Consider the following 15,901-nt stretch of genomic DNA (forward strand, 5'->3'; position numbering starts at 1 on the left):
AACGGATCTACCTTTTTTTTAAATAATAACTATAGATATATATATCATCATGAATATTAAATTGAAACGTAAATATAATTCTGAACCATAAATTATAATCATGTGATAAAAGATAATTCATTCACCCTCAATGTCTCCGTCAACCCATAAATTATAACCATAATATTACAGTCAGACGTCGAACGAGCGATTTTAAACCTTCGAATGGAGTATTCCAAATCATGATCGGATCTACGGATGATGAGCTCTCATTTAACGTACCCAAAAAAAACCTCCCAAAAAATTTTACACCAGGATAAGAAAAAGCACCCGGCCACGTTTATTAAAACCCTAACAATGTGCATTCTAGTGCTTCCGCCCGCATCCCTGTTTCGTTTCTCCTAACAATAATAAACTACTATCCTTAAATGAATTCCTTTCCGGCGCTCTCCTCCTCTTCTCAGCTCTGCCACCTCTCCGCCTCCGCCTTCCTTGACTCAACCCTTACCATCAGAACCCCCATTTACACCACTACCATCTACTGAATCGTTGGGCTAGAAAGTGCCTTTCTTGGACTTGTTTTACTTCTTCATTGTTTATTCCTCTTAGAAGACGGAGAATAAGAAAACGTAGAATGACATCTTCGCTGATAACGAATCACGGTTTGTCATCCCCCGATGCTACTGGGACTCTTAGATCAAGGGGCCGGCATTTTGTTCCGGTTTTTTACTCCTGCCGCAGGTCAGTATCGTCTTTCCTGGTTGGGCTCATTGATGTCTATGCATCATTATTTTATTAATTTTCTTTTCATTCCAAGTATTTGGCAGTGAAGAATACACATCGTGCGTGTAGGATAATTATGTGGAAATTTTATTCAATTCGTTTAGGTTGGGACTAATAGTGCTACAATTTTCTATGATGTAAAGTCTAGTTCTATTGAAGGAGAAGAAACAGAGAAAATAAAGAAAAGAAGAAAAAGAGTGGATAGGATGGAGATCGAACTCCAATAATATATCGCTTCCTCTAAGGGTAACATAATTTCCCACTTAGTGGGATAAGATTTGGTTGTTGTTGTTATTATATAGACATGTAAGAATGCCTATCAACAATTAATAAATATATCTAATGACTTATTATATCAGAAAAGTGAAAAATTAATAACAAATTTAACGATCTATTTTAAAGGATAATATCTTGCAGTAGTTATTTGAATGTGTATTTGGGGACCGTATCATTCCATCACCCTTTAAAATAACCTTGTCCTTAAGGTCGTACAAGGATAAACTCTAAAAATCTTTCTTCACTGGTGTCATGATTCCTTGGTTGCATCTTCGATACACAAGTTATTCAACCGATTTGAGCATCAATCGAGTATTAGTGATAACAATAAACTATTATTGAGCTATATGGAGTCGTTAGACTGATAGAACATAGCAACGTTCGAATCTATGGTGGAGCAATTGACTGATGGTGCACAAATCAATCAATTGTTAGGTGGATTTTGGTCTCGACTTGAACCCTACAAAAGAGGGTTTTGTGGAGATTTTTGAGCATTTATTCTTGGGCAATTCTTGGAGGGTTACAGGTGAGTGTTGCTGCATTCCAGACCTTCAAGAAGCAATCCAAAACAATAAGAGAAGCAAACACAATGAGATTCATTTGTAAAATTGTTTCATTTGCATTGTATTCATTTACATTTATATCTTTTGTATTCTTCTTGTATTGCTTCTAAGAATAGGGATTATAAAGGTTTCTTTGCCTCCGGAAGGTATTCGAGAAGGAGAAAGTATAATGGTGCTACCGCTAGAATGCTAGGTCATGGAGTAGGAACCAAAAATTATGAACTACGTAGAAATTGAGGTATTGTGCTTGTGTTGTTTTTATTTTTGATGCACTTTAAATCAAGAATCTATGCTCATCACCCCTCTAGGGAGGTCACCAGACCTTGCAAGTGGTATTAGAGCAAAGTTTTATCTTTGATTAGATTGATTGCCAAAAAAGTCCAACGCTAGAGGAAGAAGAAAGAGTTCCAATTTTGAGTTCTTTATACCTAATAAGTGGTTTCAAAGCAAGATCGCTTTTCATCAAACTGACTGTCAAAGGAGTATAATGCTAAAGGATGCCTAACAAGTGGTATCATTGGACTAATTGAAAATGAAATTCAAAAATAGTTTCGGATATGCCATCCAATTTCCACTACCCTTCGGATTGGGAGGATTTGCTTAGTGGAATATGAGGATTGAGATGTTTTTCCATATAGACATAGAGGAGTGATTTGCTTTAATAAAGGGATTTGAAGTCTAAAAGATAAAAGATGAACTCTCCAAAGGAGCAAATGGATTAAGGAGTATATTAAGAGATCTAAGGTACACGATAAGTTAATCAAAATTATGATTAATTTGGTGTCTAATATATTTTATACAAATTAGGTAAATACAAGAATGCAAGTGGCCTATGGAGCAAATTGTCAAAACTTCATGAAAATCTATCACCAACACAAAAAGAGGATGAGCTTAAGAAAGGAGGCTCATTGGTTCAAGAACAAGAGTACTTGAAGGTTAAGAGATGTTCAACATCCGAAATGGAAGATGAAGAAATATCCATCTCAATGTTTGAGGGAGAGGATATGCCATTGACATTGGAACAAGAGGAACTGTCAACATCCAGAGTCAACGAGGAGGTAGCTAATCTCACCTCTATGAGCATAGAGAGCTCAACTCTTAAAGGCATAACAATTTCATGTAATTAAAATAAAGATCATATTATATGTTTTGAGTGTAGAGAAGGGATACTATAAGAGTAAATTTATAAAGTTGATAGAGAAAATAGCTCAAGTGACACCTAAGATAAAGGAAAATTCAAGGGAAGTTCGACCCTTGGTGTTGAAAGACAAGGAGTATATAGTGTGCTTCTCATGCAACAAATGAGGATATTATCGAGATCAATATCCAAGGGGGAGACATCTAAATAAGAATAATAATTGAAACTCAAACTTAGGGAGAACCTTCAAGGTAAAGCCCAATGTATTAATATTTCTTGAAATTTCTTCGTATCATGATAAACGTATGCTAGAATAAATTTTTTTTTATGATTTTAGTATTCACTATCATGAAAATAAGAAATTTGATAAATCTAAGGATAAATTTAGATTATGGCATGGTAGACCTACCTTACATAAAGATAAGAAGGTATCGTTATCCTCCAGTGAAAAGTGGGCTTAAGAATACTGATTATCTAGAAGGGCTCCATGAGCACTTTCTGATTAGCCCTGATGATTAGGAGAAAACTTCTGTGGGATTGAGACGGTCACCTTCAGAATTAGTCAGTTGAATAGTTGGATACCTGAATTACTAAAAAAAAGTATTGTTTAATCATATTGCTTAAGTATTAAACTCCTAAATCAACTTAACTTTGACTAGATACTAATTGCAACAATAAACATAGTTGTATGACAAACTCTTAAGTGACTTCAGAGATTGTACTTGAGAGAGGATAATCTTTAACTTAGATGAAGACTCAACTATTATAAAGGTCATTGCCAATGATCTAATAGACTATAGGTGATCTTCAGTTACTTGGTGCTTAAGTTGACCAAATAGTTAACTCACGTGGATTAGTTAGTGAACAAAATATTTGTATTCATGGTTGAAATTGATGTTAGATGAGCAATAAAGTTTTACTTGACTAATGGTGGCTAAGGAGACTAGGCAATTGACTTGAGCAAATCAACCAATGAATAAAATATTGTTATTCATGATTGAGTCAGTTAGCGAATCAATTGATACTATGATAGAAAAGTTGGAGAGAGTCATTAATTTGACAAAATTTCACGATAATGGTCTGACGACTTAACAACTATAATATATTAGTCAAATAATAATGAAATCTAGTCGACTGATTAATGCCAACATAAAAGAACAACAACAAAAAAACAACTCAAGCTAATTGAAGCAAGCAAGGGAATGATTTAGGGGTAATGGTCACAACTTATATTCTTGTTCAATTAAGCTCATTATAACATTCTCTTCCTTGTTTTCTAAGCTTAATTGTAAACATTTTGTAAGTAAGGGTGAGCATTCGGTTAATTCGGTACATAAATTAACAGAATTAATCGAAAATCAATTTACTATTTACTAACCAAATCTAATCAAAGTTTGACTAAAATCAAATTAATCAAATCGGTTATTTCGGTTAACACCAAATTAACCGAATTTGTTTAAAAAAATGATAAAAAGAATTTATACAAAATTAATATCAAATTAACCGAATTAACCGAATGCTCACCCATATTTGTAAGAGCTTGTTAAATATGTTTGCCACCTCTAAATGAAGTTTAAAAAGGAGAAAATTTAGTGGATTTTTTGGGAGTGACTCATTAAATGTTATATGTCGTAAAGTAGGAACAAGAATTTCAAACCACGTTTATCGACGTGCTAGCATTAATATTATCTGATTGTTTTATTTTAATTGTGCTAATCAATTAAATTAAACCTTGACAAGTCATTAAACGAAAGCACAAATTAATATCACAGAAAAATCATTATTCACTCTCTCTAAGTATTCAAATATTCATCACAACGATCCTAATAGATTTAAGTGTCTGTCAACTAGATACAAATGACTACTGAAGAATAAAGGTGACACATTGTGCATGTAGCAATGGATAATTATGTGGAAAGGTTATTTATTAAATTCGTTTAGACTAGGACTAGTGCTACAAATGTATATGCTGTATAGTCTAGTTCTACTGAAGAGTGTCATGCTTCATATTAAATTCATTTCCAATTAACATTTAGGGCAACAAATCATGAGATTCAACCATATGGGATTGGATATGTAGGTCTGTGCCTCAGTTACACTCTATAAAGGTGTATCACTATTAATATTTGGATCTATGGATAAACTTTGTAATTATGTAAATAGTTTTTGTGATCACCTTCTAATCTTGTATTCAACTATACTCATTCAATTTCTCTAACTACATAATCTATTGGTCATTTGAACATGTCTATTCCATCTTAATATTTTTCTCATCTAGTCATCTATTGTATTTGCACCTTAATATGAAATATAATTACTGTCTCATCAAGTAATCCCATACATCAAGTATCACCTTTTTTGAAAATCAATTATTTGGTACTAAAAATCAATCCTCTTCTTGAATTTCAAAATTTTATCGAATGACTTAGTTGAGTAAAATATATATTTGAGATTTATCTTTCTAAACTTCTTTAGGGATTGGGATTTATATTTTGCATCTTTTTTTCCTTAGAGATTCTCTAACCTCATTTGATTTAGTAGAGTGAACAAATATGGGTTCCTAAACTTATCATAAGTTTGTGTTTCTAAACTCTAAAGGTTATCTTCCTATTGAGTGCTTATTGAATGTAACTTTTCTTTATTTTTCCTTCAATATTATCTAACCTATCTAACATTATCTAAATATTAATATTTCTTTTACATAGATATAACAATCCGAAAACTATATTTCTTCCCCATTCTCAATTCTATGTCGTCGTAAAAATTATCATATGCTTTAAAATTTTCATGGTTTACAATTTTCAATACTTATTACTTTTGTGGTCTCAGTTTTGTCTAATTATTCCCACTCATGGTATTCTCATTCCAATTCTGTTATTCCCCTTGGATATCAACTTAAAGTACCAACTGTTATAAATTCCTCTCCGAGATCCTATTATAATCTCGCTTTTCTGTAGATAGATCTGCCAAACACTGATTTTATGGAACATGATGATGTTTTTATCCATTATTTGTGTCTTATTGGCTCCTCATCTTTTCCCATATAATAAAATTTCTGGTATTTCTGATGGACTTGTGGCACATAGTGTCTGCTTTAGTTAATGCCTGGTTATTTTGTTGCTATCCTATTACCTTATATATTGAAGAATAGGGAGGTTTCAAATTCTCTGGTGTACAAGGTGAGTGCATAATTATAGAAACTTCTACTGTATTTTTTTTTTTGAGAAAAAACAAAAATAAGAATCATTAGACTTCGATGGATGTATCCTAGCTTCCTTGTGATGCCAATAAGCAATTTTATTGTTTTCTAGCCATATGTTTTCTTTCTGGAAAATGATATTGCAAACCTGTGCCTCTTAGCATGTCTTTGTAGATGAAAATGAACTTTAACATAATGGTAGCTTATATACGACCATCAATCATGATAAACTCTCCAACACATTTCTATTTGATTTGTTGCTAATTTATCAAAGTTCGAGAAGAAAAGGTATATATTGACTATTTCTTGATTTTTTTTTTCTCTCTAGTTCCCATGCTTGGCATTTCACTGCTAATCTCAATTTGTATTTCCTGCAAACTTTTAGCTTCATATATGTCTTTATTTTTTTTTTTTCTCTTTCACTGTTTGCTAGATTGACGTACACATACTTTGATGTACTAATATTACAATCTGTCTTTGCCAATATTTATCTTACATGTGGTACATCTAGGACTAGAAGATGGAGATTACCAGTGGCTGCTCTCATCACTGATTTTCATCTTCCAATGCGTAGCCTAGAAATTAAGAAAAGGTTTGTTATACTGCAAAATTGCATTTATCCACATGAGACATTGGTATCAGTTCTATTAAAATGTACTTTGTCCCTTTTTAATGATATTGAATAGAAGGCATTTTTTCAAAGTTACAGTCAACTTTGTGTAATAAACAAGGACAACTTGTGGAACATTTTCTTGTGGTTTTATCATTATCATCATCAAACTATTTGTCCCCGAAAAACTAGTATTGTCTACAACTTTCAATATTTTTACCCTTAAAAGTTATACTGGTTTCAGATATAAACAATTCAATATTTGTTCTTCTTGCATGCTTTTACTTTAAACTATTTATCTTTTTAAGAAATCAAAGAATAAATTGATGGGAAGGATAACTTGTCTTAAATGGAGGCAAATTTAAGATTGAATTTTGATTGTTGCTATGATCGGTGTTTTTAATTTTTGCATATTTTCTAATCTTGTATTCATGATCAAATTTATTTGCATACTAGTGTCATTGAATTTGTGTATTCAAGGAGAGAAAATCAAGGGTGTAAGTTATACCATTGCATGTTATACCGAGAATTAGATTTTATGTTGTCATAATTTAAACAGATTATTAAACACCAAAAAGGAAAGATTGTTGGTGCAATTATGATTCAAGTGGTCAAATTTGACCATGTCATTTTGATGTGTTTGGCAAAAATTTAAGTTAGACTAATTTTGTAATTGCTAATAAAGTGTCTCAAGTGTGCAGTTGCAAAATACTTGACGAATTACTACAAGTGCAATGGGTTAAACAATTCAAATAGATAAAGGTTCTGACCAGAGCTAGTAGAAAAAGGAACTCTGTGTTGTCGAGTCTTGGAGGTGAGAATCCTAGTAGACAAAAGAAGTCTTGGAGGTAGTACCTTTGCATGTGAGATGTGAATGTCAATGAGTGGCATATAAATTATTTTAGGTAGACTTTCACTTAGAGTGTTTTATTTGACTAAATAGTCTATTGATAACCTTCCTCTCGCTAACAAAAAGGGTCTATTTGGAGTGGAGTCAACTTGGCAATTAATTGAAGATGATTGATCGAAAGAGGATTCAATCGATTGGGCAATCAACTATGTTTTTTTCCCGGTCATTTTGATTCATGATTGGTTGAAAAATAAGCCTACATTTTAATCTAGAAGAGTAAACTAATAGGTGTCTAAGTTGATTGACTTGGAACTGAGTCGATTAGAAAGACATTGAGTTGACTAAAGACTGAAGCTAACAAATAGTCTTCCGGGATTTAAGTTTCAATCGACTAACATTAATATAAAACAATTGTAGGAGCTTATCCAAGATCATTTTAAAGTTTATAAATAGGGAGACAAGGGGACCTCATCCAAAAATAATTCTAGAACAACAAAGCTCTTTTTCTCTTGCTATTCCATTACTCGTATTGTATTAACTTTATCGTCTTTACTTTCGAACTTCTATTTATCACAAAAGCTTTACTTTGCTTTTTTGTTTCCGAAAAGAGAAAATATAGTGGTTTGCATGGGTTGACTCACATTATGTGTTTATAGGTTCTAGAGTATGAACTTAGGGTTCAGAACCACGTGCACTCAAGTTCTTTTAGTTGCATTTTTCAAATTATCACCACTCTAGTTCTCTTAATTGATTGAACGAAAGATAAACATACATTCTAATCTAGAAGAGTGAACTAACAAATGTTTGAGTCAACTAGTCAACTAATTTAGACTTAGTTGATTGGAAAGACATTGAGTCAACTAAAGTTAAAAGCTAGCATATAGTCTTTTGTGATCTAAGTTTTAATTGACCGGAGGCATGATGGAGTCAATTGGCATTAATACAGACCAAGAGCTTATCCATGACCATTTTGAAGTCTATAAATAGAGAGACATGGGGATCTCATCCAAAAGCAATCGTACAATAACAAAGCTCTTTTTCTTTTGCTATTCCACTAATAGTCTCACCTCTTCTCTCTATATTTGTTCCCCTTCAGTCCACTTGATTCTTAACCTTGTGGTACTTGTTTCTCTATTCCTTGAGTATTGCATAATTTCTTCCTCTGTATGGTGATGATACTCTTCTCTCTATTCCTTGAGTATTGCTTAACCTTGTGGATCCATCTTTAGTATAGTTTACCCTTTGGCTCTGGAAGAACATGCGTAGGTACTTGGGCCATGAATGAAGTTCTTTGATGTTTCTTATCTCATAATTCGATATTTTAAAATTTTATTCTCTAGTTCTAATTCTTTTAACTCTAGAGTGACATAAGTGGGTGGGTGGTGGTAAACTAAGTTGGGCCTTAAATATATTCCTTGCAATATTGTAGGCTTGATCTCATGGTTTAAAATATTGTTTCATGTCGGGCGAGGCACTAGCATCACGAGGCTCACAGTACTGTAAGCATCACGAGGCTCACAGTACTGTAGAGGCGCCACAATCCCGCAGCGACCTTCGTGGGTCTTGGAGGCCTCCGCAACTTCTATGAGTCACAGCGAGGACGCCCGTGTGGTCACGAAGGCCACCACGACCTCCGCGGGTCGCGACAAGGATGCCCATGCGTTCTCCGCAGGTCGTGATGAAGACTCTTGTGCGTTCTTCGCAGGGTTGCAGAGGCACCGCGACCTCTGCAGGTCATGACGGGGACACCCATGCGGTCTTTGTTGTGTCGCGGAGGTATCACCATCTCTGCGAATCGGGGTCGCGGGGCGCATCTGCAGGGGCGACTGCACTGCGCACAACCTAAGAAATTTGAATAATTAAATATTAAAGGTAGGTTAATAATTTAAATCACCTCCTAACTATAAATAGGATAATCTAAATAGATTTAATCAAATCCTAATAAAACTATCACATTTTATATATATATATATATATATATATATATAATTCTAAAAATATATAATAATTTTTTTATTTATTTACCATATAGGACACTGTGATCCCGTATTGTTTCCATTTTATATTTTATATTTTATATTTTTAATTAATATATTTTATATTTAAAAATATTAAAATTATATCAGCACGTTATGGTATTGAAATTGTATCATTTTAGTCTGAGATTGAAATATCAGTACGGGTCGAGATTTTAAACCAGAACTTATTTTTTGATTTTACAAATTGTTCATCGTAAGAAAAAAGTTTTACCATACAATCTCTTTTCTCTTGTTTTGAAGTTCCATCCTCTTCATTTGTTAGAAAGGCTTGGTGCGTATATATTCTTCGAATCTTAGAATAGACACCCTTTACCCAAAAAATACTATCAAGATCATATTCACTTCATGTGGTCTACCAAGGTCAACTTAGGTGACTTTTCGTCATTGCTAGAGATTTTTAGCCAAGAATTACAATCCAAGATAAGCTTGACAGAAGTTTGAACTTGGGTTAGAAGGAAGATAGGACACTATTAATTCCCACTAGGCAGGCCTATTAATTCATTTTCCTACAAGCTACTCTGTTGAACTTGATTTTGATCCATATCTTTTTTTTATTGATTTGATTGTGACTAGACAACTGATGTTAGCAGTGGCTCGTTATTGTTTTGTAGTTCTTCAAATGTTTGTAGTCACGTATATGCTGTTTTATAGTTCTTCGAATATTTGTTTGCTATTTTTAGTATTATCTAATCTCTGTCTAATGCCATATCTGTCAGTAGCATGAAACTGTGAAGATTCAAGCAATGTGACATTTTCATGAATGATTGGTTTTCACATGGAATTATGCATTAACATTTTTCTATCTTAAACTAATTTGAAATTCTTCTGTGTACCAAACAAATTCTTATTGAACATTCCTAGACATGTCTAGGTTAGCCATGAAACGTCATACTACTTTTAGCATGTTATGATGGACAACTTTCTTTCTCGTCTTTTAATTTAGTTAGTCTCATACAGGATTCTGTAAGCTGATTTGTGATTTGTGCTTGATGGAATGAATTTATTGGATAAAAAGGTACACGCAGAGGAAAGCATTAGCCTTGGGCGCAGGTGGATCCCCAAGTGGCAATGGTGCAGAAAACACAGAAGGAGATAATGCAGGAGTTGGGAGGACAAGATTGGGTACTATTGTTGGTGCAGCAGGTGTTCAGCTTCTTGAGAAGCTTAATGCTGCTAGAAAGAACCTTCCGACCAAGATATTCCTCCTCCTCTTGGGATTCTATACAGCCAATGCTCTAGCTACAATCCTCGGGCAGACTGGCGACTGGGATGTTTTGGTTGCTGGTGTAGTGGTTGCTGCCATTGAAGGAATAGGGATGCTAATGTACAGAAAGCCCTTCACAATGCCTTCGGGGATATTCAAGTCCTTGATCGTGATGGTGAACTACTGGAAAGCTGGTGTATGCTTGGGTCTCTTTGTAGATGCCTTCAAGCTTGGGAGTTAGACTCGTTTTCCTAAACTAGCACACAATTCCGAGTCACAATTTTAGCAAGACATCACAATTGCAGGACCCATTGGGGCCTGGTTAATACTATACCACTTGTCCATGTCAATCACAGATTAACACCGTGCAATCCTTACATGTATGAAACTGTCCCTAAAACTGTTCAAATTTGGATGTTTTTTCCACTCGTCTTTCCTAGTTGCAAGTCTTTCGTGAAATGGCTCACTTCCTTATATTCCTGTGTCGCCTGTATAGCTTCACTAGGTAAATCGGATGTTTCCTTTAGGTAAAAATATATGTTTTTTTTTTACTAAACATCATTTATTTATTTATTATTATTATTATTAGTTTGCTCGCTCCTTTGAGGCTCTGTAATGGCTTTGTATAGTTTTTAGTTTAGATAAAGTTGACTTGGAGCCTTCCTTGTTCAAACTGAGAATAGTTCGAGCAGAAAGAAAATGACTTTTGCATGACCGCAATTTAATTTTTAATTGGACCACTCGTAGTGAGGTTCTATAGAGGTATAATTTTACTCTTATGTTTAAAATTAAACGGAAGCCTGAGAAATAAATTATTGTAAAAAAAAGTGATTAGATTGGAATTACACGAAGGGAGATAAATTATAGGTTATTTATAGTAATCTGTCGAATTGTTAAAGGATGAGAGGAATTTTTTTATAGGACATATACCCGTTGAATTTTGCCCATGATGATCGGTCATAGTGGGTCCTAAGTCCGGATAAAAGAGGAGGGCTGCGTTAGGTTGTCAACTAGCATTAAACTATGGTAAGTATTCAATGAATGAATCCATTAAACTATTGTGCTAATGCTAGGTTGTTCCCCGGAAGGAACGCGTTGCAGGGCTCGACTGTAACGTCTCGGCAAGGACCGCTACATCTCCAGAACTCGGGTGTAGTGATAAATATGCAAAAGTTCGCGTTACAGGGTCCGACTGTAATGTCTCAGCAAGGACCGCTACATCTCCATGAGAACTTGGGTGTAGTGTTAAATAGGCAAAAGTTCTTACACCATAGTTTAGATAAGACCAAATATGATAGGAAAACTAATAATCTAAGATTTGGAACAAGGAATATAGGAACTCTCACTGGTAAATCAATGGAAGTAGTAGATATGATGATTAGGAGAAAAATTAGTATTTTATGTGTACAAGAGACAAAATGGACAGGCGAGAAGGCAAAGATGATAGAGAACTCGAGTTTTAAGTTATGGTACACTGGAAAAAGTAAAGCAAGAAATGAAGTGGGTATCATTGTAGATAGTTTGTTAAAGGATGAAGTTATAGGAGTAGTTAGAAAAGGGGATAGAATTATAACCCTTAAAATAATAGTGGCGAAAGAAACTATGAACATAATTAGTGTATATGCACCACAAGTAGGATTAGATGAAGCTACCAAATCAAGGTTTTGGGAGGACTTAGATGAAATATTACAAAATATTCCACCAAATGAAATGATTTTAATAGGAGATGATCTAGATGGGCATGTCGGAGTGAAAACTGAGGAATATGAGAGAGTACATGGGAGTTATGGGTTTGGAACGAGGAATGAGGAAGGGAAAACTATATTAGATTTTGCGATAGCATATAACCTTATATTAGCTAATACGTTTTTTAAGAAAAGAGAAAAACACTTAGTCACATTCAAAAGTGGGAATAATAAATCGCAAATTGACTTTCTTATGGTTAGGAAGAAGGATAGAAAGATTTATAAAGATTGCAAAGTCATCCCTTGAGAAAGCTTAACTACCCAACATAGGGTAGTAGTGTTGGATATACGCCTTAAACATAGTATCAATAGAAAGAAAATATATACAATTCCTAGAATTAAGTGGTGGAAGTTAAAGGATGGGAAACAAAATATATTTAAGGAGAATGTAGAAATACAAACATTAGGTGAAATATACGATGACTCTAATACAACATGAGATAAAATGGTATCAAAGTTGAAAATAGTAGCTAAGAGTGTATTCGGTTAGTCAAAGGGACATGCACCACTAAGTAAAGAATCTTGGTGGTGGAATGAGAAAGTACAAGAGAAAGTGAAGGAAAAACGAATAGCTTATAAGGAATTATATATTTGTAAGAACGAGGAAAACTTAAAAAAATATACAATAGCCAAGAAAGAAGCTAAGAAAGTAGTGAGTGAAGCAAAAAATGAAACTTTTGAACTGTTATATCAAAAATTGGATATAAAAGAAGGGGAAAGAGACATTTATAGAATAGCTAAAGTGAGAGAAAGGAAAACAAGAGATCTTAGCCAAATAAAATGTATTAAAGATGAATGTAATAGGGTATTAGTAAATGATGGAGAAATAAAAGAGCGGTGGAAGAGGTATTTTCATCAACTTTTTAATGAAGGTTTAGGTGACCAACTTAACTTAGGTAATTTAATTAGGTCAAATGAGCATAGAAATTTTAATTTTTATCGTAGAATTCAAATTTCAGAAGTAAACAAACTTTAAATGAGATGCACAATGGAAAAACCGTTGAACCAGATGATATTCAGATAAAGGTATGGAAGTGCTTAGGGAAACAAGGTATTGAATGTCTTACAAAATTATTTAACATGATATTGAAAACGAAAAGAATGTCTGATCAATGGAGGATAAGTACTCTAGTTCCCTTATATAAGAACAAGGGAGACATACAAAATTGTGCAAACTATAGGGGTATTAAACTAATGAGTCATACTATGAAACTTTGGGAAAAAGTAATAGAAAAAAGATTAAGGAAGGAGACCACAGTGATAGAAAATCAATTTGGGTTAATGCCCGGAAGGTCGACAATAGAAGCTATACATCTCCTTAGACAATTAATTGAAAAATATCGAGAGCAAAAACAAGATCTACACATGGTATTCATTGACTTAGAAAAATCTTATGATAGAGTCCCAAGAGAACTTATATGGAGAATTTTAGAAAAGAGAGGTGTTAGCGTAACATATATTGAACTAATTAAGGATATGTATGAGGATGTAACGACCAGAGTAAAGATTTCAGGCGGAGTAACTGAAGCATTTCCAATAAAGATAGGGTTACATCAAGGATCAGCCCTAAGTCCCTATCTTTTTACACTAATTATGGACGAACTCACTGCGCACATTCAAGACACAGTACCGTGGTGCATGTTGTTTGTAGATGATATTATTTTGGTAGATGAGACACGTGAAGGAGTAAATGCTAAGCTAGAATCTTGGAGGGAAACACTAGAAGGGAAAGGTTTTAAGCTTAGTAGATTAAAGACAGAATGTATGAAATTTAAGTTTAACAATATTAGAAGTAATGAAACAATTGTTAAGATAGGAGAGGACGAGTTGCCCGGAACCGAGAGGTTTAAATATTTAGGATCATTTTTACAAAATGATGGAGGGATTGAGAGAGATGTCTTACATAGAATACAAGCAGGATGAGTGAAATGGAGGGGAGCGTCGGGTGTTTTATGTGATCGTAAAGTACCTCTTAAACTTAAATGTAAGTTCTATAAAACCGCAGTTAGACCTGTTATGTTATATGGAGCTAAATGTTGGGCTATGACTTGAGCACATGAGCAGAAGATGAGAGTTGCATAGATGAGGATGTTAAGGTGGATATGTGGACATGCGAAGATAGACAAAATAAGAAATAAGGGCATTAGAAAGAAAGTCAGAGTTGCATCTATTGAGGACAAACTCCGAGAGACACGTTTAAGATGGTACGGACATGTACTTAGACGACCAATAAATGCTCCAATTAGGGTATGTGAAACTATGATAAACATGCATATCAAACGAGGAAGAGGAATACCAAAAAAGACTTGGTTAGCAACAATAAAATAAGATAAAATTTATTTAAATATAGATGATGATATAATAGGAGATAGAGCTCAATGGCGTAAAATGATTCACACAGCTAACCCCACCTAGTGAGAAAAGGTTTGGTTGTTGTTTTTGTACATATACCCATTGAGAATTGATTCTGTCATATTATAATAAATTTGTCATTCTTGATTGCACAAATAAGAGATAGTTAAAATATTAATATTTGTTTATCTATAAACAAATTATTTTTTCATATTTTTTCATAAAAAATATTTATAAAAAATGTTTCATTTTTTTTTTTTGATGCGTTTTCAAAATATGTTGAAATATAGTTTTATTTAATGTTGTAATGTACACGATTTGAAAATATTTAAGGTTTAACTAATCGATAGTTTAACTTTACTGGGTTTGCAATTGACGGACACATTTAATCTTCCTAGACTAACCAAGTCATCTAGATCAACATACTCATACTCATACGGATCGATTATTCTGCTTGAATAAATCAATTGCCTAATTCAGTTCCATGTCCGATCACCTGAATCAATCTGTCAGCATGATTGATTCAAGCTCGATTCGTCCTCGGTCCCATTAGCTGGCCAATCCAATCACCCTTATCTCCATTCTCTCCAATCTAGCAATTTCCACCCTCCTTAGTTAGATGAGACTAATCAACCTTCTCACCCCTAGTTAATTTGATGGCCAGTTATAAGTTGATCTTATGATTTACCTCTCCTCACATAATTTAGAGACGGGATGTGAGAGACACTTATGATGCGTAATCATCTTTTATTGCAATAAGACTAGTCAACCTTAATAATAATGGACTAAATCATGTCTACCTACCCTATTGACATACACCTTGACAAAATTTGCTTGGCAGACCCAATTAATTACCCAACTTGACCAATCCCTATGTCGATCTATTAGTCTTGACTAGCTTGTCTAGCCAACTTGGCCCATTGAGTCCCCTAATACACTTAGCTCACATATCCAATCTGACTCAACACTCAACCTCCTCAACCTAACATGCACACTCAATCTGACCTACCCTTGCAATTTGATCTACCTTCTCTCATCCTCTTAGCATTCAGACTTTCGGTTTGATCGTTCTTGATGTGAATTGATTCCCCCTCTCTTGAGGCTTGATTGACCTTTTAGTTTGATATTCCATTAGCTCATTAACTACTCAACCTGATTCCCCT

General features: G+C 34.0%; 1 protein-coding gene across 1 annotated transcript; it reads left to right on the top strand.

Moving 5' to 3' along the window:
• The first annotated feature begins 329 nt into the window (after window positions 1-329).
• LOC122038416 (ycf20-like protein) lies at window positions 330-11,052 on the top strand. Its single transcript, XM_042598161.1, has 3 exons — window positions 330-720; window positions 6,450-6,530; window positions 10,453-11,052. The coding sequence occupies exons 1-3, from the start codon at window positions 614-616 to the stop codon at window positions 10,880-10,882; spliced, it is 618 nt and encodes a 205-aa protein (XP_042454095.1). The 5' UTR covers window positions 330-613; the 3' UTR covers window positions 10,883-11,052.
• Window positions 11,053-15,901: the final 4,849 nt, after the last annotated feature.

Source organism: Zingiber officinale, chromosome 1A, assembly GCF_018446385.1.
Source record: "Zingiber officinale cultivar Zhangliang chromosome 1A, Zo_v1.1, whole genome shotgun sequence".
In the NCBI taxonomy this organism is placed as follows: domain Eukaryota; kingdom Viridiplantae; phylum Streptophyta; class Magnoliopsida; order Zingiberales; family Zingiberaceae; genus Zingiber; species Zingiber officinale.

What these genes read in the sequence shown, in the direction of transcription:
- LOC122038416 (XM_042598161.1), top strand. Translation starts at nt 614, where the DNA reads ATGACATCTTCGCTGATAACGAATCACGGTTTGTCATCCCCCGATGCT. An exon ending in GTTTTTTACTCCTGCCGCAG is followed by an intron (nt 721 to 6,449) that starts GTCAGTATCGTC and finishes TGGTACATCTAG; the next exon opens with GACTAGAAGATGGAGATTAC. An exon ending in AGCCTAGAAATTAAGAAAAG is followed by an intron (nt 6,531 to 10,452) that starts GTTTGTTATACT and finishes TTGGATAAAAAG; the next exon opens with GTACACGCAGAGGAAAGCAT.